Below are 26,766 nucleotides of genomic sequence, written 5' to 3'. Positions count from 1 at the left end.
CTAGGCAGAGAGCAGCGCTGGGGACAGCAGTCAGAGAGGGAAAAGCACACCGAAGTTTCAGTTCCCACGTGCAATTTTTGGAGAAAAAAACCAAAAAACCCAACCAACCAAAAAAAAGAAAAAAAAACCACAAAAAAACCCAAAACAAAAAAAAATTATTAATCTTATAAACCATGGGTTTAAACTCTTTTTTCTTCTTTTTTTTCTTTTCTTTTTTTTTTTTTTAAGGTTTTTGTACAATAAAAAATCCTACAGTACTCAGCTGCCAGGCAGCTCTCCAGCCCCCGGCTCCACCGACCGCCGGTCCCGCTGCGGGGGCCAAGGGGCCACGCCGGGTTCTGCCAGGGCCGGACGGGCCCGGGGTGCCCGGAGCGCGGCCGGGAGCGCGGCGGTGCGGAAAGTGCGGCCGCCAATGCTCAGCTGAGGCGGCGGGGCCGGGGCTGGAGCCGGGGCCGGGCGGGCGGAGCCGCCGCCGCCATGGGGCTGCTCAACTTCACCCGCGAGCCCGTGCCGGAGGCCGTGAGCGGCGACATGCACAACCTGAACCAGCTCAGCGCCCAGGTGCGCCGCGACGGGGACGGGCGCGGAGGGCGGCGGGGGCAGCGCCGGGCACGGGACCGGCCGGGGGGCGGCGGCCGGCCGGGAGCGCGGCGGTGCGGAAAGTGCGGCCGCCAATGCTCAGCTGAGGCGGCGGGGCCGGGGCTGGAGCCGGGGCCGGGCGGGCGGAGCCGCCGCCGCCATGGGGCTGCTCAACTTCACCCGCGAGCCCGTGCCGGAGGCCGTGAGCGGCGACATGCACAACCTGAACCAGCTCAGCGCCCAGGTGCGCCGCGACGGGGACGGGCGCGGAGGGCGGCGGGGGCAGCGCCGGGCACGGGACCGGCCGGGGGGCGGCGGCCGGGCGGGGCGGGCTCGCACCGGGAGCGCGGACCCGGCTGTGCCGGTCCCACCGCCTCAACAGGGCCCTGCTGGGCCCGGTGCCCCAGGCAGGGCGGGCAGCGGGCCCGGTGCCCGGTGGTACCGCCCCGATCCAGCCCCGAGCACACCGGTGCAGCCCCGATCCAGCCGGGCCAGCCCCGAGCACACCAAAGCTGTTTGAAGGATGTTTATAGAACCATGGGATCCCGGAATGGTTTCGCCTGGAAGGGACCCTAAACACCATCTAGCTCCCCCGCCTGCCGTGGGCAGGGACGCTGGTGGAGGGCTCAGATGGTGCCTGGTGGGCAGTGGGGTCCTGCCAAGCACTGGGGTTTGTGGTGGGGTCACAGTGTTCGGGTTGTGATTGCCACCCCAGATTCCCACCCTGTGCTTCCTGCCCCAGGCTGAACGGGCCTGGTCATTGGTACCATCTGCCTCCAGGTCACTGACACCCGGTGTGCAGCTTGGACTGAAGTCAGTGGAAACGCTGAGGCTTTTCCAGCCCAGCTTGCCAGAACTGAGGATATCAGCCTGGTGACAGCCCAGTGCCATCTCTGTTAGATGGCCAAGCCGAGGGCAGGGCAGGATCTGCAGCCACAAAGCAGCCAATACCACTTTTGGCCATACCCAGAAGGTCACAGCCAGCGCTGGTGCTGGTGCCAGCAGTCTCTCCATCCTGCCTGCCAGCTGCACACCCAGAACACTGAAAGCAGCAGCTAGACCCTTAACCAGTTCTGTTCCTTTCCCAGGTTAGCCTGGTTACCCTATGGGGTTTGTGAAACGTGAGACTGGATGTTCACAACTTTTCCCGCTCGCAGTTTTTGGGCTGCACAAGATAGAACAGCAGCTTCCCATTAGCCACAAGTCACAAAAGCCCTGTGCAGTGCCAGCTACCAGCTGCACAGACCCCTTGGGAGGCTCTGAAAAGCATCCTGGGCAAATCCCATCCACAGGCATCACATAATGCCAGGGACAGGACACCAGCACAGGTCCAGCTCTGGGATCAATGTGCTAGAGGCAGGTGGGGATGGGTCAGGGGGTACATCACCACCTCATCGTGGTGCTGGTGGGGTGGTGAGGTGCTGAGGTCCGAGTCTAACACCCTCCCGTTTCTTCACAGCAATTCTCAGCGCTGACTGAAGTTCTTTTCCGCTTTCTGACAGAGCCCAAGGAGGTAAGGCAGAACTGGAGAGATGTGTGAGTGCAGCTCTGGTCAGAAACAGCGAAAAGATTTTGTCACTGCTCTTTCTCTTGAGCAGGTAGAAAGATTTCTGATGCAGCTCTCAGACTTTGCCACCATGAATAAAATCAGCTTGGGCCCCCTGAAAAACATTGTCAAAAGTATTCTTCTGGTACCCAACGGTAAGTGATGTATTTGCATATCCTGCCCTGAGGCCAGTCTGTCCCAGCCATTCCCGCAGGGCTTGGTTTGCACAATAAGTTTTAAAAGGTAGCTAATACAGTGCTTAGCACTTAAGAATCAAAAGTTCCCCTGTTTGGTGACTCTTTGTATTATTTATACCCTGCCTGCATGCACATTTCACGGGCTTAAGTAAACTCCCTTAAATATCTGTGCATTAAATGCAGCACAACATCGTGGTTTAAGCAGTACCTGGAAATCCCTTTTGCCAGATCAGGGCAGCGTCCTGTTGGCACCGAGTGTCTGCAGGAACTTCCACCCAAGTGACCCAGTGCTGTAATTCCTCCAAGGCCAAGCGCTGCTGGAGACAAATCAGAGAGTGCACAGGCGTTTGGAGCAGTTCTAGGCCGTGTGAAGGAGACAGCTGACCTTGCAGCTCTAGAGAAACACTTCCCGTGTCCATAAACAGTGACGCAGAGGTTTGGGGGGATTCCGCTGGAATACCCCAGACTCCACCACTTTATAGGATTACCGTGATGTTGTGGCTGCTGTTTGACACGATAATGCATCAAACACTCCACGGCACGTTCATCCCATTGATCTTTCCTGTTATTAATAGTCCCTTGCTATTACCCTGGTTCCCTGTAGCTTCCTTCACAGCCCTGGTGCTGAGCACAACTGTTTTTAGAATTTGTTTTAAACTTTTTCTACTGCTTCAAGCAACTTGTCCTATCCAGGAGTAGCGATAATTTTCTTTCCTGCAACTGTCTTGTGAGGATTTAATGCAGAATTTGCATTTTTCCCATCCTGATTCAGGCCTTGGTGCCCCCATCTTGTCGTTCCTCTGTGTGTGTGCACTGGCTTCAATCCCGTTGTAACTTTTCCTCAGCTCTGGGATGCCACGATATCAGGGATCAGAACAGATCACAGCAGATAACTTTGCCTCTGTGCTACACAGCCGGAAAGCCACGTGGGGCTGGCAGTCTCCTTGAATTTATGAGATTCCTGCTCTTGGCTTCAGAGAGCAGAATCCTTGTAAAGGTCCCTGCGCTGCCTGGGCCCCAGAACAAAGGGGGAAGGCGCAGCGGGGGAAAGTGTTATATGCACACGTTCACACCCATCATCCCAAACACAGCAGGTAGGGCAAATTAGCAGCCCGCCAGCCTTAACAGTTCTCCTTTAACAAGCAAAGCGGCTACAGGAGAGAAAGCAGCAGCTTCAAAACATAACCGCGGCCGCTGTTCCCATGGATACCTGCAATGGGATCTCGCCCTCTCCCCGGCACTCCCAGAGCCCGGACTTTTAAAGCACCGGGCATCTGCAGAGATACTGGCAGGCACGACTGGGTTTCCAATCTCCGAGGAGCTGTGGTTTGCTTCAAAACACAGCTCAGAAACAGAGGCTTTCCAGCGTCCGTCCCGTCCCTGCCTCTGACTCAGTAAAAATTGGTTTGACTCTTTAAAAAGTGATTTCTTTTCTTCTTCGTGGTGTTTGTTCAGGTGCCCTGAAGAGGAATTTGTCTTCTGAACAAGTCAGAGCAGATTTTATTGCTCTAGGTAGGTCACATGATTTCCACTAAATAAAAAGATAATTAATATTTATCACATATAGTAATCTCATATGGTTTCCCCCTACAGGCCTCAGTGAAGAGAAGGCCAGTTATTTTGCAGAACAGGTATTCATATATTTTTGCTTGTTTCTAAGCTAACAAAATGTCAGTTCTGTGAGTGGGAACTCATAAACCCTGCTGTGCTCCTGAGACACGTCAGCACGTTGGGTATTTTCTTCAAAACCAGCTTGGGATTTTGAATTGAAGATCCTCAGAGAACTAATAAGGGGCACTTTGTCTGATGATACCTCTGGTTTGCCAGGGCCTCTCCCCCATCAGTGTCACAGTTCCTTCACTGCTGTGTGGCTTTCATGTGATGTTTTTGTGCTTCCCATGCTTTGAGCCCTGGGGTCATGCAGTTACATGAACACATGGCTTTTTGCACAGATATTATTACACTGAACCAGTGCTAAAACAAAACCAGTGAGTTTCATTTACAGAAGTGACAGGGCAGATGGAAATCCTAGCAGGACTCAAACACCTCTGCAAGCCCTCCTGACCACATTAGTTCTGTCTTTACTCTGGGCTTCTGCCACCCTCTGCCTTCCTTCTGACTGTTGTTGAAGTTTCAGGTACAAACAGAGGCCTCTCTGAATTAATTGCTGGTGTGTCTTTTGCTCTTGTAGTGGAAGGTGAATTCCCCCACCCTAACACGCCTGGCTGTGGGTCAGACACTGATGATTAACCAGCTGATAGACATGGAGTGGAAGTTTGGAGGTAATAGAGCTACAACATAAACTGGAGGGGTTGGGAAGCCCAGCAGCAGCTCTTGGCTAAATAACGTTTTATTTCACCACTTAACTAACAGATTATCTGCCTTCTCTTCTTTCTGACTCACAGTGACTGCTGGGAGCAGTGAGCTGGAAAAAGTGGGAAGTATCTTCTTACAGGTAAATCTCCCACATCACAGAGTTCAGCTTGTAGGGCAGTTGAGGAACAAGCTCCAGCCAGGCATGTGAGGAGCACTGGCTGTGAGGGAAGGAGAGGGAAGCTCTGTGGGTCTCACAGGAATGGGCTCTGACTGCATCTTCAGTGTCCAAGTGCTGCTGCCAGCAGAGAGCAGGCACGCTGCTTTTTTTTTCTCTGGAGACATGAGGTATCACAGGAACATGGCCCGTTCTGAAAAACTGTTCAAAAAGCTCAGTTTAGCAAAGGTCAACCATCTTTGGGAGGGAGGAAAGTGGGATCAAGGACTTCCAGAGATCTTCCCAATGCCCAGGGTATCTGTTCCTACAGTGACACTTCTTGGCAAGCCTGTCAAAGATGTGTGTGCTGTGCAGCAAACTCACAGCAGACTCCTGCTCTGCTGTCCTCTCCTGGTGCTCTGAACAGGTCTCTGAACTAAAATACTTCTGCTTTTCCTTTCCCCAAGCTGAAGCTGGTGGTTAAAAAAGGCAGTCAATTGGAAAACGTGTATGTTGGTGAGTTAACAGTTCTGACCAGAGGGAAGGGTGGCAAAGCTGCAATTTGGGGCTCGGGGTGTTGCTGGGGGAGTCTGGGGGCAGAACCAGGGTGGGATAACTGCAAGAGCATCACTGTGGTTGCTCCTGCCTCTCCATCACTGGCTGTTCCTGCCCCACAGGCACTCCAGAACTGTTCAGGAACACTGACTTTCGGGCATCTTCACATCTGTGCCTCAGTAAACACAGATCTGCCACAGAGCAGTGCAGAGCAGCAGGGCAGAGGAGGAAAAGAAATTGTTCCCAAGCATGGAGTGCTGTTGGGAAATCCCATCCCAGGGGGAGATCCCAGCCTGGCCCCCCTGGCAGCCTGGCTAGCATAAGGAACCAGCTGCTGGGAATCACAGTGGCTAATCCTGCCCAGCTTAGGTGAACATGAGTTGCTCTGTGGTAGCACCAGAGCAGCTTTGCCAATGTTGGAAATGTAACCTGAAATCTAAGATTTCATCTTTTTTTTTTTTTTTTCCTGCAGAGTTAACTTTGCCCCAGTTCTACAGTTTTCTGCATGAAATGGAACGGGTCAAAACCAGCCTGGAAAGCTTCAGCTGAAACTGCACAGACCTGAGCCGACATCTGTCCGGGATGTTTAATTCCTCCTCCTGGGCCTGCAGATCTGCTCTTTCCCAGCTGACTCTTCACACCCTGATAAGAGAAGACAAGCTGTGCAATGAGCAGTGGTGTCATGGCCCAGCAGGACCCATCAATCCTTTAGAACCTGAAACTTGGGCTAAGTTTCAGCTTTTTCAAAGCACCTACAAGTCCACTCATCTTTTTTTTTTTTTTTATACTACACTATTATGAGAAACTGTGGTCAGAAGTATTGTGGATACCTTTACTAAAATAGCAAAGAAATAAACCCATTCCCATCCTGCTCCATTTGTATCAGAATCTGATTTTGTGAGAAAAAGAGAAACAGGAGCAAGGAATAGTTTTGAAACTTGGAAGGATTAAGCAGAGAGGATGACGAAAGAAAGGAGAGCATCTAATGTGGGGAATCACTTAGTGCCCCCTTCAAGCCTCTCCTTTCTCTTGTATTAAGAAACATGTTGATTATCTTCTTCCCAATTGTGCCTCTTTATGGAAAAGTATCTCAGTGGTAGGTGATTTTAAATCTTAAATGACCAAACAGCTACCTTTTTGCATTGGGGGGGGACATCTCCCGGGGTGATAAATCTCATTTGGATGTGCTGCTCTTTAATCTACAGCCTGTGTGACGTGGCACAGTCAGATCCAGCCTGTTTGGACATATGTCCAAGCCCCATGAAGTGCCATTAGCTCGACTCTTCAGTTGTCTGAGGGCAGGGATGAGCTCTTCATCAGGAAGCAGAAGGATGCTCCAATCCACCTGGGTTAGTGTTACAGTCACTGAGGTTCCTCTCAGACTGTGGAGTAGTCCAGCAGCCTGGGCTGGCTGAAGCCTCTCCCACAGCACAGGGATGAAGGAAGCTCCTCTTACAGGGCACTTCCCAAAGCTTCTCTGTGTCCCTGGCACACTCAGCAGTTCCAGTGAAGGGAATAAAGGACATTACCAGGGAATATCCCAGTAAGAATTTCTGTTTCCAGCCTCCACCTGAAGGGATTCACTGTCCCTCAGTATCCTGCCAGTCTGGTGTGGGGCTCCCTGCAGCAGCAGCTGCTTCCAGTTAAACCCATCCCAAACAGATCATTTCTGTGAGAAAAGCATCACAAAGCTCCCTGCAACTCACAGCTTTACTCGTGGGTTTCCAGCTGCAGCAAACCCAGCACTGAGTGTCCCTGCACTGCATTTCCTGCAGTGCTGCAGGAGTGACAGCGGGCACAGGCTGAGCCATGTATTTGGGAGCTGGGGAATCCTGCTGGCAAACCCAGGAAGGGATTTATTTATTTTCCCACATATCAGATCAGTCACAAGCATTTCAAGCCTTGTCACATACTTACTGTAAAAATGAAATAACAAAACCAAAAACCTCTGAAATAATGTTCTACAGAATATTCTCTCTCCTTTTGGGTGGCAGGAAAAGCTATTTCGGGGAGGAAGAAGCAGTCCAAATGGCTGCTGCTTTCTGAAGACAAAAGCAATTTTTTTTGCTTTGCATTTTCTTCTGCCTGTTCCCATTATTTCTCCTCACCCTCCCAGTGCCAGGGTGGCACCACTCAGCCCTATCCGGTTATGTTGGGAAGTGGCCATGGCGCTGCAGAGAAGATGCCAGGCTCGGCTGTGGGTCAGGAATCCGCCGTCCCCCCGCGCTCCTCCCCCTGCCCGGTTGGGATTAAGCCGCTCGGGGCTGACGCACGCCGAGCCCGCTGACCCCGAGTGCAGGGGTCACCTCCATGCTGCTCTGTGGTCCCCACGGGCAGCTCTGATCGGCGGCATTTGCGCCGTGGCGTGACCTTGCTGCTGCCGCCGGCGCTCTCGCCAGCGCCCTTTCATCCCACGCGCTTGGCTGTGCAAGAGCCGAGCTGGCAGCCCCGTGGGGAAGGGCTGGAGGGGAGCCGGCTCCGGCAGCACCGGCACGGGGTGACGCCAACCGTGAGGGAATCGGGTCACCCTCCCGATGGGGCCGGCCGGGAGCGAGGACGGCTCTGGGAGAGCCATGGCAGCCATGGCCCTCCTCACAGCACGGCCTGGGCCTCGCCGCCAGCACGGCGGTGATGGCCGGTGTCCAGGGCCCTGCCGGGAGCTGGCAGGCAGCGGGCACGGCTGGCACAGCCACGGGCGGGGCTGAGCCGGGAGGGAAGGAGCGGCCCGGTGCCCGTTTCGCCCGTGTTTCCGGGCGGCCCCGCCGTGCTCGTGTGCGCGGCCCCTTCCGCCTGCCCGTCAAGCGCAGCCAGCCGAGAGCTAATCTCGGCGGGACAGCGGGCGCGGGGGAAACAGGGGCCTCTCACCAGCCCGGGGTGCAGCTAACCGTACTCCCGCGGCCGTTTGCCTCCCCGAGGCCTTTCCCGGCCCGTTTCCTCCGGGGCGGCCGTGCCACAGCCCCCCCATCGCTGTCCCTGCTGCGGGGGACACGTGGGCCTGCAGCGGGGCAGGGGCAGCGCGGCCATGCCGGAGCCACACGCGGTCACCTCCCTGCGTGTGCGGCCATGCCGGAGCCACACGCGGTCACCTCCCTGCGTGTGCGGCCATGCCGAAGCCACACGCGGTCACCTCCCTGCGTGTGCGGCCCCCCTCTCGCAGCACCGGGGACTCTCTGCTGCCTCGGGCCTCCTGAGCATGCCCCGGGCTGCCAGGCAGTGTCTCTGGGCACAGGGGAGATGGCAGCGTGGCCCTGGCAGCCAGGGGGATCCTGTGCTCCCAGGCATCGCCAGCAGCGCAGCACAGAATGGGGGCTGCACTCTGGGCTCTGTCAGTCCCCACCGGGGGCTGCACTCTGGGCTCTGTCAGTTCCCAGCGTGGATTCGATGCTGTTGTGATTCTCAGCCATGTCAGATGCTAATGACCAAGGGAACTGGGATGTTTTCAAATGAAGCATCTTCTCCCTACTGGAAATGCCAATGCTGCTGCTCCTTTCCTATGTGAAGGAATCCTCCAAACCCTGAGAACAAAAGCCTCTGCTCTGAGGGAGCAGAGCAGATGTGGGCTCCACACGTGCCTGTGAGCCCACGGGCAGGCAGAGAAGGAAGGAAGAAATTGGGGCTCCTTACTGCTGGCTCTGCCTGACCTTGAACGGATCATGTGGGAACTGACAGAGCTCCCCTGAGACATCCTGGTTTCCACAGACCTCACCAGGAGCTGCTCCATGCTGAGGACTTTTAGCTTGGTGGGTATCCCTGTCCCAACCTTCCCATTTGCAAAACAGAGTGACAAATCTCAGGGCAGATCAAGAGCTGGGAGGGAGCCATAGCAGGTGAGACAAGGCAGGGAGCAGAAATGGCAGGTGAGGGCCCCAAGGCAGCTGGTGCCCAGCCCAGTGCTGAAGGCAATCCTGCCCTTCCTCACTCTATGCCATCCTCCTCCCTAATTCCTCCAGGTTTTGGGTTGATGCAGCACCCAGCAAAAACACCAGCTGTGAACTGCAGCTCCCCAAATTGCTCTGTCTGCTTGGGAACAGCAGCCCTGAGCACGCTGGAGGGCCCCGGGGCAGCACCACCACCCTGCTGTGCCACACGGATCCTTGGGGACAGGGACCCTCAGGGGCTGTGTGGAGCACCCTGGGGTAACCGTGGCGCTTGCTGTCTCCTCACAGGAGCAGACAGGCGAGGGTGGCACTTGGCACAGCACCATGCAGCTCAGGACACACTCGAGGGACGAGTCCTCAGCCTGCCTTGGGACAGGATTCTGCACCCACTCTGCTCGGGGCAGGGGGAAGGCGTCCCACCCTGCCTGTGGAACAGAGCTGCTGCCTCCCGTTCTTGCAGGAGGTGGGGGAAGAGACTGCTGGTGTCCAAGGCAGTGGAAATATTCCTAGCATGTCGTCTGCTCCTAAGCCTTGCCATCTCTCTAGGCAGTTCTTTGTCCAAGAATGCTGGGAACAATTGGGGTTGCTCAGCCAGACCGCAGGCTGTCGATCAGCAGAGGGAATGAATGCTGCAGCATACGGAACCCATCTTCTCCCACAGCAAGGGGAGGTGGCCACCAGAAACCAGCCTGTGGCACAACAGCACAGGCAGAAACAATGCCCGGGCACCCACAGCAGTGCCAGCCTCGGGAAGGGGGTGGGTGCTCCCCAGCCCATCCAGGGAACAACCCAGCAGGAGGGAGTGGCTGGGGGGCATCCCCAGGCCCCACGTGGGCACAGTTGGCACAGCCATGGTGACAAGGTCCCTGTGTGATCCTGCACTGCGAGTGGCTGAGGAGAAGAGTCCTGGGGGACAGAGAGGAGCCCCCAAGCTGTGGGATCAGAGCTTGGCCAGCCCCTCTCAGCACCCAATGCCTTTGGGGTGTCCTATCCAGAGCTGATGGCATTTATTCCCTTGCAGGCACAGCTTCACAAAGGATGCCAGCTTCACAAATCCATCCTGTCCCCGAGAGCCTGATACAGCTTCTCCTGTCCATGACACCCTGAGCAGCCACGGGCTGGTGCTTGGCGGGGGGAGCACCCACCAGCCCCCCGCGGAGGCAGCTCAGCCCATTTCCCAGCACTCAGCTCCAGTTTATAGGGCTGCTCTGTCCCAGGGGCATCACTGCCACCACTAACGAGGTTATCCCAGACCAGGCACCGACGGAAAGGGAAAGCAGGGTTAACCCTTGTGCCACTGACACATCCCACAGCACTGGGGAACAGCTTTGCTTGGAAACGAGATTCTAACAAGCCCCAGTGGGGATGGGGAGCTGTGAAACACCGGGGGAGGATTCCCGTGCCATTCCCATGCCAGCCCCAGCACCGCAGGCAGCATCCCTCCTCTCGGAGCAGCCCATATCCACGACAGCAGCACCAAGCCCTGAGGCTACACCTTGCAGCCGGTGTCCATGGCAGCAGCGTAGAAAGGACGGTGCATGACCCCCATCATGTCCCCATCTCTCAGCTTTGTTTCACACCGACAGCTGGGGTGTGGATAAGGAGCAGGACGCGGCCAGGGTGCAGTTGGGTGGCCGAGGCCACTGCTGCCCACAGGGACATGGCAGCGCTCACATTCCTGCGGGAAAATGTGAAGGCTGCAAGCAAGGTCAAGGGCCCTTCCCTTGCTGGAACTCGGCGTCACGCCAGCACCCGGGTGGCCCGACCCGCCGTCCTGCGGGGCTGGGGACTGTCCCTGCACCATCACCCCACCGCCCTTCATCTGCAGGGCTGGCTGGGGCACGGGTGGGTGCTGGCAACGCTCCCCAGGGACCACCAACACGGACAGCCCGGTTCGTCCGGCTCCCCGCGGGGTGAGGATTGGAGTGGGATAGGTGGGATCCCCAGGCAGGGCGCCCCCGTTTCCACCCCCGCTGCTGAGACCCGACGAACTCGCGGCACCGCCGGGCGGGGCCCCCCGGCCCGCCCCCGCTGCGCTGCGCGGTGCGGGGCAGCAGACCCACCCAGTCCCACCTTCCGGACACCCCATCCCTCCCCGCACCCAGCCAGTCCCACCCTCCGGACACCCCGCCCCGCGCCCTCCATTCTCCGGGCTCCGCTCCTGCATCCAGCGCTCCCGTCCCCCGCCCTCTCTCCCCGGGGCATCCTGCCCGCCCTCCTCCAGGATATCTCCCTGCATCCTCAATCCCCGAGCATCCCTCCCTCCCCCGTCCCCTTTCCTCGACGCATTCCTCTCCCTCATCCCTTCCTCAGCCCCACTCCTCCTCCTGGCCCCACGGACCCTCCCTCCCCGCACCCGGCACCGACCCCGCCCCCCCCGCCTCTCGCTGCCAGCAGCACCATCTCCCCCGCAGTTCCCACAAGCGCTTTCCCAGCCGGGAGCCCCGCAGCCACACTTTTCCTCGCCTACCCCAAAGCCGGGCGTCACCCCTGTCATCCCACCCCAGCCCCCCCGAACTGCCCCTGCAGCAGCCCCAGCCCCGAGCAGCGGCTCCCACCGCAGAGCCCCCCACACTGACTCAGCTCCGGGATGGGGGCAGGAGCCCCCGGACTTATTCAAAAGCAATAAAACTGAACCCAAGCGTCCCTGTTCCGTTCTGTCACCCGCGGCTCGTACTGGAGCGAGCTCCCATCCCAGCGCACACGCCCTGTGCTGCGCTGGGTCAGGCAGTTCCTCGGTCGGGATGGCTGTGATAAGAGCAGATTAAAAATAATCATAACAACAACGAGGAGACCCGTCACCTCTCCGGGGGGCACCTCACGGCGCCTGCTCCCAGCCAGGCAGGCTGGGACTTTCAGCTTGCACTAGCGAGGAATTAGCTGTATTTATGGATTTATCGATGTTAGCCAACCCTCCTCCCCCCACACCCACCCCGGGGATGCCGGAGGGTGCCTGTCCCACTGCAGGTGGCCTCAGCAGGGCCAGGTGCCAGGGAGGCAGCAGGAGCACGGCATGCTGGGCTCTCTGGAGCCCCCCCGGGCAGAAAAACCCGGTCTCAGGCAGAGGCAGAGCCCAACGTGCTGGCCCGGCTGCATGGGGTGGGACTTGGGGGGGAGCCAGAGCCCCCCTCCCCGTGCTGCAGGCACAGAGCAGCTCGACAGAGCAGGTGAAGGAGAGGGGGAGCACCCACCTTTCCACCAGTTTTTCTACTTGCTCCATCTCACATATAGCGAATTCTGAGCACACAATGCAGTTATTGAATAAAATTATGCTTTTTTTAGTACTTGTATGCATGTGGTTTTTAAGGCTCTGCCTAGAAACCAACCTCTGAGCCAGGAGCAGAGAGATCGGAGGCGAAAGCCAGGCCAGCCGTGGACAGTTGTGGGACACAGAGATGCAAGCACAGCACTGTCAACCATAGCAGCTGGCAGGTGACACATCCAGCCCGTGCAGCTGACGCGCCCATCGCTCCTTCCACTCCAGGAAGAAGGAGAAATCGCTCCTGGCTGGGGCAGGGATCATTAGGAAGGGTGGCCACCGCAGCCAGCCCGGGGCTGCCTCTCCTCTCCCTGTCACTATCTCTGTCCCCCATGGCGCCAGCTCTGTCCCCCTCCCGCAGAGCTCTGCCTGTGCCCGTGAGGACGAGTCCTGCCTCCCCTCCGCCATCTCGCTCTCCCTCCAGGCAGCGGAGCCGAGGCGCTGCCAGCTCCATCTGCACAGTGAGCGAGCACCGGGCCAAGGGGCAGGACCCACAATCACATTTCCTTGGAGCACATTGTGCTCCCGCCTTGCCGAGGGTGTTGGAAATGGGTGGCTGTAATAATGGCGCTGTGAATAACCGCAGCTCACTCACTGTGCCCTCCAAGCTCAGTGTGCTCCAGCTCCAGCCTCATCCCCTCCCGAGGCTCTTCCCTGCCATGATGTGCCCTGGTTTCCAACCTGCCTCATAACCTCCTGCCTTGGCCCAGGTATCTGCAGTCCCCCCACCCACCCACAAGCTCCCATCAGCACTTCCCCATTGCAGCTGGTTTGGCTCTGACCTGTGTTCTCCTCCCAGCAGGACCCCCCTGGACTGGGGACACAAAACCCCAAACAGGGACTCAGGCAGTGCTGCCCAGACACAGTGCAGCACAAAGGGCTCATGGAGCTTTTATTGCTGCTGATCCTGCAGGCTCCCCCAGACCTGCCTGGAGCAGAGCCTGCCCTTGGAGGCAGCATTCTGCAAACAGCATCCCCAGGGCGCTCCCCAGGGCCGGGGCGCAGGTCCCCGCTCCCCTGGCAGCCCGGATACAGGGCAGCAGGTTCTCCCCTGCCACCAAACCTGGCTGTGGCTGCACTGGTGCCATCTGTTCGTCAGGCACAGTCCCGTGTCACGCTGTGCTGTGGGAGCCGTGCCAAAGCTGGGGACCCTGCTGGAGCACCCGCACAGGAACCGGGCTCTGAGTGCCGCGACCGATGCGATTTGCAGCCCCGGTGAAAAGATGAGGGCACAGATGCCAGCGGCGTTTCCTGGCTCTGGAGATGAGCCCTGTCGGGCGGGGCTGAGGGTGCTCGGGTTGTGGGGGCAGCTTGGAGGGGTGCCAGGGCTCAGGTGGGGGGCATCTCGCCAGACCACCCCCCAGCTGGGAGATGGGTGCCCTGTGGGCTCCCAGCAAGGACGCGGTAGTTGCAGGGCTGGAGTGGCTTTGGGAAGCCTCGGGCTGGGCTCTGTCCCGCTCTGCTTGCTCGAGAGTGAAAGGATTTGTCAACAGGGAGCTGATGAGTCCCGCGGGCAGCCAGCTCGCCCTCCTCCCAGCACCCCCTGTCCAGCAGGCGGGCTCCTGACGGCACACGGCCATTGCAGGCACCCAGAGCAGGCTGGCCCCGAGCTCCGACTGCACCGGAGGGTGTGAGCCCACCGTCCCACCAAAGCCCCCGGTGTGGGGGCCCCGACCCCACGGGCTGATAGCACAGCAGCTCTGGAGGCTCTGACGCTCTGAGGTGTTCCTGCAGGATGCTCAGTGTGACCCGGGCAGTGCTTGGCACACGGAGCAGCCACACGCGGCGGAGACAGGAATATGCTTTCACCAGGAGAACAAGAAGAGCCTCTGATGGCTGCCATGTCCCTTGTAAACACCAACTTTGAGAGCATCAGATTACAGCCGCTGCCTCGGCTCCAAACAAGATGGTAATCGGGAGCACGGAGGCACCCTGCCTGCATCCTGCCTGCACAGCGGGGAGCACCGGGAGCCTGGTGGCACCGCAGAGGCCATGACACCCTCTCCTGCACTGCAGGACTGCCGGGGCTGGCTGTGCCCCGACCCCACGCGGCACAGCGACCCAGCGCGCCCCGGGCGAACGGGAGCTGCCCGCCCCCGGCGGAACCGCTGCTCGCTCATCCCCGGAGGGAGCGGGCGCAGGGTCCCCGCGGCAGGGAACGCACCGCGGCTCGGGGCAGCCGCCTCGGGAGCCGCCGATGGCTCCCACCGAGGGCTCGGTGAACCGACACCCTGGTCCCGGGCCCCTGTGCTGCTGCCGCCCCCGCTCCCGGCGTCCCGGTGTCGGTGCCACGGCCGCTCCCCGAGGCTCCTCTCGCAGCAAGGCCGGTGTCCGGGCTGCAGCCGCCGCCCCAAGGAGAGCTCGGGGAGGGCACAGCCGGGCAGGGCCATTCCCGGGGCCGCAGCTGGCGGGATTGGAGCAGCTGCCCGCAGCGCGGGCCTCCCCCTCCCCGCTGCCCGCGGCCCCCCTTTCTCGGGCAGGAGCCGCTCCGGCCGCTCCCTGCTGAGCGGTCCGGGCTGCGGGGACGGAGCAGCCCCCGCTCCCTCCTCCCCGGCCCCGGCCGCGGGCAGGACCGAGCGGTTCCTGCCGCCGCCGCCCCGCCGGTCCCGCCGGCTCCCCCCGCACCGCCCGCCCTGCCCGCCCTACCTGCCCGCCGCCCTCCCGGCCCTCCCCGGGGCGGCTGGCGGCCGCCCAGCCCGGAGCTGCCCTGCTCCCTCCTCCTCCTCCTCTCCTACTTCTCCTCCTCCCGCGGGCACAGCCCTGTCTAATCCCACGGGTGTCAAATCCACGGTGCGGCTTTGGCCGCGGCGGGGCCGGAGCGTACCCGATGGGGCCGGCGGGAGGAAGGCGCGGGATGCTCGGGCGGGGGCAGCCGGCCGAGCCCCCCCTCCGCACACCGCAGCCATGGCAACGGCGATGGGCTGTCCCAGCCCGGCCGCAGCGCAGCGAAGGCGAGAGGGACGCAGGGAGGGAAGGAGCCGCCGGGCGATTCCTGAGGGGCTGGCACACACACAGCCGCTGGAAGCGACCGGAGCCAATCCCCCGGCTCCCTTTGTGATGCTTCCTGACACAGATTCCCTCTCCATGGCTGACTTTGCAAGTTTCCCCATCCTCTTCTCCTCCTCGCGCGGTTCCTTTTCATGCGACTAAATTATACACGAGAGGAGGGACATGCTGGAAATTCTAGTGACAAAATAGAAATGAGCAGATTTGAGCAGGCGGCTGCAGCCCGGCCGCCTCCGGGACTCCTGTGAGCCAAGAGGGACCGGACCCAGTCCCAGGGCAGCAGCATTAAAGCCCGAGAATTTTGAAACCACCAAGGGAAAGGCTTTTCCTGCGGCAGCGGAGAAGTGCGGGCGTGCGGAGCGGATCGCGGTGGGTGCCGGGACCGCGGCCCCTCCGCGCAGAGCGGCTGCTGTCCCAGCACACAGCACCCTCGGGGACGGCAGGCGACGCATTCGCTTCCCCGGAGAAATGTGTTGTTTGGGAGCCAGTAAAAAATATGCAAATCTGAGAGGGCTGGGCCTCAGCCTCTGAGCAGCCTTTCTCCCCTTCCTCCCCATCCCAGAGCTCCGTGGGGCGAGCTGAGCCCTGCGCGACCGAGGGGAGGGAACGGCGGAGCCGGGGGAGCGCGGGGGCGGCGGGACGGGGGCAGTAGGGTGAGATTCGGTGTGTCACGGAGCAGGACGGGGAGATGTGCTCGGGATAGCGGCTCCTCCAGACCGCGGGCATGCGGAGAAGGCTCCTGCTCCCGCAGCCGGGGTGGGTGGAGCATGCTGTCACTTTTTGGTGCTGGGCAAGCCCGGCATCGCTGTCGCAGGATTGCTGCCTGTGCAATGAGTCAGGAGCAGCGCTGCCACGTTTTCCTCCTACAGGCAGCGTCCCGTGGCGGGTCGGTCGTGCTCCGCACCGGGACGCGCCCGCACACGCGGTGCTGCTTCAGCTCCGACGCCACGTGGGTGGGTGAATCTCCGGCAGCGACTCTCCGGGGAAACCCCTCTCTTTGGAAGGATGAGGACACCGACCTGCAGCTCGGACGAGATGTGGAGCGCCTGGCTCAGGCAGCGATCCCGCGGGACACGGGCATATTCCTGTGCCTGCGTCCCACCTCCTCTGCCAGACAATGAAACACTGCCCTCCTTCCCAAGTCGCAGCAGAACAAATAAAGCAAGCGCCATATGGTGCCAAGACACGTTGGAAATGGGGCCAAGCCCAGGAGGTAGGGGAGGTGGCAAGGCTCCATCCCCACACCAGTCCCCATCGCCAGCTCCAAGCCAGGGCTGTCCTTGGGGGAGCTCTGTGCCCACTCCTCCTCCTTCCCCCTGCAGCCGCTGCCCCGCTGCCAGGCACAGCTCTGCATTTCAGCCATGGCTTTGCCTGCAGTCCTGGGGGAGCACAGAAACCAAAGCTGTCCCTGAGAGCACTTATCCCTCTAAGGGCTGCCCGGGGACACAGGTGTCACCACTGCACTGACACTGTTGTCAGGAGATAATGCCCTGCACCCTGCCATGGGACAGGGCACTGCTACCTCTTCCCCAGAATTACCAACAGGAGTGGGGCCACAGAGAGCTTGTCCCCACAGGGGCTGGAGGAGAAGCCTCCCACCTGCTCCAGGCTGCCACAGATACCCCTCTGCAAGAAGAAAGTGGCACCATCTTTCTGCCTGTCACAGCAATCCTCCTGCCGGGATCCTCCCACAGCCCTGCAGCTCCTGGATACCCTGTGTGTTTTCAGGCGAGTCACCTCCACGCACAGGCACCCAGCAGTGAGGTTCCTCCCAGGAGATTTGGGCACCCTGTGGCAGGGCTTTCAGAGGTGCTGAGCGCCTGCAATTCCCTGCAGCCTGCTCTGTGAGCAGAACACCTCCCTCTGAAAACCCAGCCTGCCCAAGGCCTGACTCAGGAGAGCAGATCCCAGAGCTTCCTTGGATCCCAGAGCTTCCTTGGGGGCATATCCAGGATATGATGAGCTCCTGGGGGAAGAGGGGGGCTCCAGGAGCCCTTCACACTCTAACAGACCTTCTGCATGTGTGGCAAGCAGATGCCAGTCTTGTCTGTGCCCGGGAGCCAGGTCACAGAGCTCACGTGGCACCTCCCCACCTGCCACCCTCATTCACCCCATGCCCTCTGCAAGGGCCTCCAAAAGTGAAGCACCTGGCTCTGTCCTCCAGGTTGAATCAAAGCGAGGTTCTCTTTTGAGTTTGAGGTTTTGTAGCCACGGGGCTCAACCCTCTCACTGCAAATACAGTGAGCAGATCATTTGCACCTGAGTCATAGAGATGAGAATCAAGTAAGTTGTGCAAGCAAAGGACTTTGTTGAATCATACACAAAAATGTTGGGATGATAAGGATCAGACAGGACCCAGGAGTAGCCCACAGATCTCTCCATCTCTGTGCCATCCTCCTTCCTTTGCTGTAAAGAGGCAGCACTGCCTGATGGAGTGTCTCAGGACCTGGCTCCATCCCTACCTATCTCTGCTCCCATGACCTGGCTCCATCTTCCCTCCCTTAACTATGGATCCTCTGGGAATGCTCCACACCAATGAGTGCTTGACAGCTGCTCTGCAGATCCAAAGCACTGTGTGAAAATAGCGTTATTTATTGACAATGTTAGAGGCAATGAGAAAAGCAAGAGGCAGCCTTGTCCTGCACTGCCCACCTGGATCCCTGCAGAGTGGAAGTGAGCCTGGCAGAGGGTCCCAGCTGTGCTGCTGTCTGCTGACCAGTGGCTGTGGAGGTCTGCCCTCATCCTGGTCCCAGCTCCACTTGGGCTTCTTACCCACCACGTGTTGATAAACAGAAAAAAAATGTACAATGGCTGCATTGAAGTTCCCAGTCAAACAGAAGAGCAGTGGCTGCTCAGAAGGGGAACTTCTGCATTATCTTTTGCTCTGTTAATTCAGAGGTGGGACTTGCTGAAACAGGGGCAATCCACAGGGCAAGATCTGGATTTTTGAACACCCCTGGTGTGAGATCTCAGGCAGGGTTAAATGCCAGCAGGCAAAAGAACAGCAGCAACCCCAGGAACAAAGGGGACACGGGTATTTTGAGAAAGGCTGACTCCAGGGAGCAGGGGAAGGAGGAATGGGGCTTGGCCCTGCCATGGTCCAGCACATGCAGGCGAGGCCAGGGATCCCAGGTGTATCACCAGGTACTGAGGGGCAATGGGCTCCACCAGAGGTCAGGGATCCTGCCTGGATCACCAGGCAGGAACGGGCAGCAGGCTCTGCTGGAGGCTGGGGATGCAGCTCTGGCACTGCAGCCACGCACACGGGGCATGCCCAGCTGCTGCGGGGTGAGCAGTGGGCACAGCTGAGCCCAGCAAGTCGCCGAGCTGCAGGCAGCAGCAGCACAGGCAGGCAGAGCAGGAAGGAAGCCCAGGCAGGGAGCACAAGCAGGGGAACAGAGGCAGGGTGTGCAGGGGAGGAACAGTGCCAGCAGCAGCAGCAGCAGCAGCCTGCCTAGGGGAGAACCAGGGAAAGCCTTGGGTCCACGCTGTGACCCAGGACATTGCTGCCTCCCAATCCCAGGGGTCTGCAGCCTGGTTTGTGCTGAGCTGGCAGGGTCCTGCTCAGCAGCAGCCAGGTGGGATCCTGTGCCAGGAGGAGGCACGGCAGGACGAGCCCAGAGCAATCTGCTCGGTTCGGAGTGGGTGGTGAATGAACGGCAGGGGAAGAGCGGCTCCCCGGTAGCTCCAAAGTGGGGCGTCAGCAGCGAGCTGTAACGAGCCTCGAGAAGGCTGGAGCCCTCCGTGCCACTCCATCTCTGCTGCTCTGCGTCGGATTTCCCAGGAGCCCTGCAGCCTCGGCCACATTAATTATGCAAATGAAAAGGTGATGCCAACTCACCGCTCCTCGGCAGGGTCCCTGCGAGGGAAGTTGTGCCCGAGCAGCGGCCGCTGCCCTGGCTGGGGCAGGGAGGGTCCGGGAGCACACCAGGCAGGATGGATGTTTGCAATAATTATCCAGTCATCCCCTTCAAGTGTACTGCAGCCATAGCAACAGACAGATGTTCTGTCCCAGCCAGAGTCCGCAGCGAGCTGGGGAGGGAAGCACAAAAATTAACCCGTTCAGCCCTAGGATGGCACAGAATCCACTTTATCCTGGGACCATCCCACACTTGGGACATCCCTGAGGAAATCAGGCAAAAACCCAATCACACAGTCCCCAGATTAATCCAGGAGAAATTGCCCCAGTGCTGACTGACACAGAAAGTTGGATGAGAATCAGCAGCATCCCATGGGATGGGGTTTGGCTCTGGGAGGGTTCTGCTGTCTCCTGTCCCACATGGAAGCAGCTTGGCTGAAGCTCATCACCTCCTGGGGGTGATGCTGCAGGTGAGGCTTTTCAGCTCTGCTGGTAACCCAGCCTTTGGAGAGGGATGGATGGTACCAGGGACTTGCTCAGGGACAGCCACAAGCAGCTCTGCCATCAACAGCCACAGTGTCCTCTGCACAGACCCTGCTGGGCAGCCAGCTGGGATGGATGAGCCACATGGACCAGTGTCCACTTCTGAGTTAACAGCTGGGTCAAAGCCTGTAAAGTATTCAGAGGTGGGATGCAGTCAGACTGAGGAATAGCTGGCATTTATTGTCCTGCTGCTGTACAAGTTCCCAGGATTCAGCCTGAGTGCATCAAATCTCACCCAGAAACATCACCACAGGTCCCCCAATACACCAAAAATGTAAACCCAGCCTTTCCTGGGGCCTGCTGAGCAGGCAGCACTCCCCAGGCACAAGGTGTCTTCTCCACCTGCCAGGAATTCCTTCCAGCATTGGCATTAAATGTTGTAAGGCCAGACCCCCGGGGAGGGTCTTCCAGAGGGACCAGAGCTGCCCACCCCAGCTTTCCCCTCCTGTGCCAGCTGTGCCCAGGGGTCCTGCAGAAGCAGCAGGGATTCCCCAGAAAGCAAAGCAACACCCTGATTTCAGAGCAGGCTCATTGGAAAGCCCCATCCAGAGGTTTGCAGCTGCAGATGCTGCTGGAGTGTACCCATGGTGGGGATTTCAAAGGAGGGAGAAGGGGCTGGGTAGGACAGCCTGAGCAGATGTGCCTGGAGTAACACATCACACCTGGAAAAATGGAGAGGACCCTGCTCTGGACTGGTGGAGGAAGACAGACCCCCCAGCACAGAATCAGAGAACCAAGGAACCACAGAGCTGCAAAGGATGGAAAAGACCTCTAAGATCATCGAGTCCAACTGCTAACCCAACACAACTGTGAGAGGTCACAGGAACAGTCTTACTTCTTAAACTGTAAGACTATTTTTGGTGCATACTCCTTTCCTCTTGTCCTCTGCCACGCAGACAATGAGATCTCCAGCTTGCTGAGGGCACCCCAGCTCCTCCCGGCTGCTCCCGGCTGCTCCCAGCACGCTGCTGACAGCTTGTGCCGCCCTAGCACAGCCCAGCCTGCAAAGCTGTGGTCTCCAGGTTGGTTTTCTTTTTTCCCTTTTTTCTCCTGAAGAGAAAAAGCAGGGAAGGGTGAATTTGCTGGTCTTGAAACCGAGGGAGACGTGGCATCATGTGCAGTCACAGAGGATGTGGGCAGGTGCCATCAGCCTTCCCCACGCAGCTCTGGGAATGGAGCTCAGCCCTGCTCTGCAGCTCCCTGGCTGTTCCTGCCCAGGCTCCCACACAGCTCTGGCAGCTGCTGGGTATTTCGGTTCTTCCCCACGGCGCCAGGCTACCCCACTCCTTCTGTGGCTCTTCCCCCAAGCACATCAATCCAGTGGCCACGTGGTTTGATTCCCAGCCCTCTGAAGACACGCTGGAGACTGAATAAGAAGGTGGGGGAAATGTCTATTATTTCCACAAATCTCTGCTCAATCTGTGACTCTGGCTGCTCTGTTTCTCTTAGTCCCAGGCCTCTCCCAAGTTGAAGGTCTGACCAAATGATGCTTGGTGCTGTGATACAGACAGAAATCCAAGAAGCTCCAGAAGGAATCCACGCTCCTTGCTGACTTCCCTGAGCTGCTTTGACTTATTATCTGACCTGGATCTAAATTGGGTTTTGATTAGAGTCAAGAATAATTCTACTTGGGGAAACCTCTTTGTTTAGGCTCAGAGTTAGCAAAAGCTACAGGAGAATTAAATTGGATTTCTCACTTTGGGCACAGAGACCCCGATGGGACCCCTGGCAGTGCCCACTGTGAGAGGCATCCACGCTGGGCCATGTCACCCAGAGGTGACCAAGCTCTTTTTTGCAGCCACCAGATTCTCTTCCCAGTTCTTCTCTGAGGTCACTCCTGTGGACCCTGGTGGCTCCAATGCTTGGTCAGCATCTCCTTGTTTCAGACACAGGGATATTCATGGTCTGTTCATTCTTACTCATCTTGTTCTAAGGTTTAGCCCATGTCCCTCCCTGGTGTCTATCTCTGGTTTTCCACAAATGTGCCTTCTCTCAGCATCCATTTCTCAGAGATCAGGAAGCTGAGTCATCTCTGTAAGACACTCTCCTCTCTCCTGAACAATCCAGCAAACTCTCCCTGCACTAGTTTCAGGCTAAATTCTCCCAGCGTGGCTCACCAGAACCAGGTGGCAGTCCAAGTGTTGCCAGAGCCCTCATACTTTTCTGTGCCTCCCTTGAAATGACTCTCCCAAGACAACTTGGGATCATTCCCCTCTTCCATCCTGCTGGTGGATCACAGGTCTCCCCTTGGTGGATCACCTGCCTTGGGCAGGTGAGCATCTCAGATGCAGACAGAGACACAGAGGCTCCCTTTGTGCTTGATGGGAAGAATAAGGCAGCTCCAGTGAGCAATTCATCTCACTGCACAGGGAGTGTTCAGAGGATGGGGATGAATGGTTTCTGTGGGTGCTCATTGTCTCACACTCACTGTAGAGACAGTTAAGACACTCAGGTACCACTGGCTATCCAGCTGTAAATGTAAAGTTACCAGAACCAAACATCACCCGTGGTGATGCCATAAGTACCCCAAAATTCTCTGTCCCTCCCAAGGAAGCACTCCTGGGTGCCAGCAGAAGGGATGGTTATTAACACCTGAGTTCCCTTTGTGGGGCCTGGCACTCAGCGATGGCTAAGGATGGGCTGGGTGCTGTGCCCACCCCTCTGCCTGGCTCTGATCCCACCCAGCAACTCTCAGGGACAGCCAGTAAATAGTTCCAGTTTTGGCTCTGCTCAAGTACGGATCCAGATGCTGACCAGCAAGATCAGGTGCTCAAGGCCAGGCTGGACAGGGCTTGGAGCCACCTGGTCTAGTGGAAGGTGCTCCTGCCCAGGGCAGGGTGTTGGCACAAAATGGTCTTTAAGGTCCCTTCCAACCCAAACCATTCCATGTTGCTATGATCTCTGGAGTATTTCATGGGATGTCTCTGGCAGCGTGGCAGGATTTCTTCCCATCTCGAATGTTCTTCAGACCTCAGTAAGTCCCAATTGCTTTGCCCTCTGCATGTCCAATCCCTGGTCCAGCTGAGCATTTTTGTCAGAAGACCAAAAACTTATTTAGAACAAAACACAACTTGTAAGAAATTAGAAATTTTAGGTGCCCTAAAAGAGGAAAGAGCAGGAGAGTGCTTAGATAAAACCCAACTTTTTTTTCAATGCAGCATAAATAGCAATGGCTGTGAAGTCACCACGTTTGTCTATAAAAAAGCCATCAGCAGAGACCCTGTGCTGAGCACACCCAGTACCTGACAGCCTGAACCAACAGCTGAAGGTCCAGTGCCACCAAACAATTCCACTTTCTTCTTCCCCTATCTTTAAGGACAAGAGTGCCTCAACATCATGCATTCTAATCTGGAGCATCATGAGATTGCTCATGCAGTGCAAGTGAAACCCTCATTGAATCCATGCTGGATTTGATCTGAAACACTGATCTGAGCCTTCATGCCAGGTGTGAATGGTCTGCCCTGAATCCTCCACTCAGAGGACATCAGTTCTGGGTGTGACTGGCCTTGCATCCACACACTGAGGAAACTCACGTCCATGCTCACCAGAGAGAGACTCTCTGCATTGCTTTATAAATGACCCCAAACCTTCCAAAGGTTGGGCTGAGGTAGGAGGAGACTTCTGCTGCAAGAGGACATTCCCTCTGCACCAGCTCCTCAGCAGCTCAACTGCGAGGTGGGGAATTCAGTGGTGACCTCAGTGAGGAAGTCTGGTCAAGGTGAAAAATGCAGCATCACTCCCGGGTACACCAGCTCCTCAGCAGAAGCAAAATGTTCTTTTATTCCTTTCCTTTCTCAACATTTCCTGGAAAGTGGTTGGACTCCAGAAATGGGATTTACCCTGGCTCTCCTGACCATCCAATGGTCCCCACATCTCCCACAATGCTGATTCAAGCTCTCATAGCATCCCCCATAGGCTGTCCTGTGCCAGCCAGCTCTGAACAACAGCTCAACCACTCACTGCTTTGTTTGGGACAGGTGTATGCCCAGGGGCTGGAGCAGGCTGAGAGCTGAGCTTGACTTTATGCACAGATTCATTGTGAGGAAGTTGTCCACTGAACACAAATTCTGCAGAACATCCTTTATTTTCTTTTCTTCCATTTCCATCCACTCACTGCTCCTCACAGCCATCCCTGGATACAGCCAGGCTTCCATGAGGCTTCAGAGGATGTCCATCCTGTTTGTAGTGGCCATCAGAAATACTGCAGCACACCATCAAGTTCCTGTAGGCATCCTACACAATGTGCCTGGGGGTGAAAATCCACAACAGGGAAGACCCTCTGAGCTGCCCAAGTCCCTCTCCAATGGTGTCATGTTGGGCCCAGAGCAAACTGGATGGTGGCACTGAGAATTTTTTGAGTTGTCCACATATCCAGTGGGATAGGGACAGTCAACACGATCTACTCTGGCATATTGCAGCAAGCAATGCCAATGCTCCAGTGTCATGGACATCCCCTGGTTTCACCATACCCGCTCTGGCATGGCCAACCCATGGCTCAGCTCCTGCAGCATTCCATTCTCACCTCAAGATCTTTTGGATGGGCACCATGTGACTGGCACTGGGCAAGGGACAGTGAAGAAAATTGCCCTTCAGCCATCAATTGCTCTCATCTTCTCCTGTCTCCAGCCTTGGCACATGGCACTGCTGCCTGCTGCACCCTGGCTGCTCCAATGCCACGCCCAGCACCTCCAGCACTCAGAGAACTCCCAGACACATCAAATTCCTCTTCCAGGTTCCAACAGTCTCCCGACTCCTGCTCCTACATCCTCGTGCTAGCCGTGCTACTGCTGGCCATGCATGCAGCCCTCATATGGACCCCCACTGTGCCCCTGACTTGGGATGGAGCAAGTGTGTGGCACTGCCAGGTGGGCATGGAGCACACCTGTGGCACTACAGGGTGGGCATGGAGCACATGTGGCACTGGTGGACAAAGCAGGAGCACATGAATGGCACTGCCAGATGGGCATGGAGCACATAGGTGGCACCAATGGGCAGACTGGGACCACAAATATGGCATTGATGGGCAGACAGAAAACACAGGTATGGCAGTGATGGACAGACAAACACAGGTATGGCAGTGATGGACAGACAAACACAGGTATGGCAGTGATGGATAGACTGGGAGCATGCAGGTCACCGATGGACAGGGAGCACGAGTATGGGACAGATGGACAGATGGAACACACGTGTGGCACTCAAGGACAGACTGGGACCACAGGTGTGGCAGTGATGGACAGACAAGGCACTGGGGTGGTGGCACCAACAGACAGACCAGAAGCAGAAACGTGGCACCATTGGGTGGGCATGGAGCACGGATGTGGCACTAATGGACAGACCAGGAGCACACATGTGGCATTGATGGACAGACAGGGAACACATGTGACACCAACAGGCAGAAGAAGAGCACACACATGACACTGCTGAGTGGGCATGGAACATGCATGTGGCACTGATGGACAGAGCAGGAGCACACCGATGGCACTGATGGACAAGCAGCACGCGCGTGGGACCGAGGAGCAGACCGGCAGCATATGCGTGGCATTGATGGGCAGACCAGGAGCACACGCGTGGCGCTGCCAGGTGGGCACGGAGCACACATGTGACACCGATGGACAGACCGCGAGCACACGCGTGGCACCGCCAGCATCTCGGCACATGCGTGTGAGCGCCGGGCAGAGCCCGAGCCGCAGCCGCGGGCCGGGACGGGCCGCCCCATCTCCCCCCCCCGGGGCCCGCCGTGGCCGCCCTCGCCTCCGCCCCCTCGGGGCCGGAGCATCGGGAGCGTGTCCCGACCCCCCCGCTCGCCCCGCAGCGGCGGCGCTCGGTCCCGCCGCGGGACAGCCGCGGCTGCGGGGCGCGAGGCGGATGCGGAGGGCGGGGGAGCGGAGCGAGGCACCGGGGCCGGGGTCCGGCCTTTGTCTCCCGCTCCAGGGGCCGGCAGGACCGCGGCTGCCCCGGGGCCGGGCTTGGGGCGGGGTGCGGCTCTCGCGGTCCGGCGGGACAAGCCGCAGCCGCTCCGGTCAACCGAGGGCGCTGCGGGGCGATCCCGGTCCTCGCGGCGGGTGGCGGACCCCCCCTCTTCACCTTCCCAGCGCCGCTCCCGCTGCCCCCGCGGCTCCTCCCCGGCTCTGCGGCGGCTCGGCAGGTGCCCGCCTCCGCGGCGGGCGGAGGGAGGGAGGGAGGGGGACGAGCCGGAGCCGCCTGTGATCCTGTGACAGGAGCGGCTGCTGCTGCTGCTGGCGCCGCCGGTACCTCCCTCCGGTCGCTGTCCGAGCCCCGGTGCTCCCCCCTCCTCCCCGTTACAGCGGCCGCCACCCCTCCTGCGCCTCTCGCTCCCCGCTCCATCCCGCCCGTCGCCCCCGCAGCCCGTCCCGGGAGCGCCGCTGCCCCTCCGCCCGCTCCGGGACAGGGCGCGGGGCCGGGCGCCGCCGCTGCTGCTGCTACCGCCGCCGTTACCGCCGCCGCCGCCGGTCGGGCGATGCCGAAGCCGCCGTTACTGCTGCGGGGGAGCCGCCCCGGGGACAGCGAGCTGGGGCGGCAGTTCCGGGACTGGTGCCTGCGCACCTACGGGGACTCGGCCAAAACCAAGACGGTGACCCGGAGCAAGTACCAGCGCATCGCCGAGGTGCTGCAGGGGGGAACCGGCTCCGGCGGCGGCTCCGGCGGGGGGGAGAAAGGCAAGTTCCAGTTCTGGGTCCGGTCCAAGGGCTTCCGCCTGGGAAACGGCACCAGGGAGGCGACGAAGATGGGTCAAGTGGTGGTATATGTGCCGGTGAAAACGGGAACGGTTAGTGCGCTCCGTGCCCCGGGGGCTCTGTGTCTGTCTGTCTGCCTGCCTGTCCGTGTCTGTTTGTCCTCCCCGGGGGTGCGGGCG

At 58.7% G+C, this 26,766-nt stretch overlaps 2 protein-coding genes across 2 annotated transcripts in view; both read left to right on the top strand.

The window, feature by feature from the left end:
- The first annotated feature begins 677 nt into the window (after positions 1–677).
- Positions 678–6,223, top strand: COMMD7 (COMM domain containing 7). Its single transcript, XM_039719437.1, has 9 exons — positions 678–823; positions 2,039–2,092; positions 2,178–2,280; positions 3,778–3,834; positions 3,916–3,953; positions 4,514–4,604; positions 4,728–4,777; positions 5,260–5,308; positions 5,820–6,223. Exons 1-9 carry the CDS (start codon positions 740–742, stop codon positions 5,894–5,896), a joined length of 603 nt encoding a protein of 200 aa, XP_039575371.1. The 5' UTR covers positions 678–739; the 3' UTR covers positions 5,897–6,223.
- Positions 6,224–26,370: 20,147 nt separating this feature from the next.
- Positions 26,371–26,766, top strand: part of NOL4L (nucleolar protein 4 like) — a 61,930-nt gene continuing 61,534 nt past the window's right edge. The window contains exon 1 of the mRNA XM_039719362.1: positions 26,371–26,679. Coding sequence (XP_039575296.1) covers positions 26,371–26,679 — 309 coding nt within the window. The remainder of the gene's footprint in view (positions 26,680–26,766) is intronic.

This window comes from Passer montanus, unplaced genomic scaffold, assembly GCF_014805655.1.
Source record: "Passer montanus isolate IOZ18808 unplaced genomic scaffold, ASM1480565v1 scaffold41, whole genome shotgun sequence".
Lineage (NCBI taxonomy): Eukaryota > Metazoa > Chordata > Aves > Passeriformes > Passeridae > Passer > Passer montanus.
Note: the sequence above shows the minus strand (reverse complement) of the source record. Positions and strands in the feature narration are given on the sequence as shown.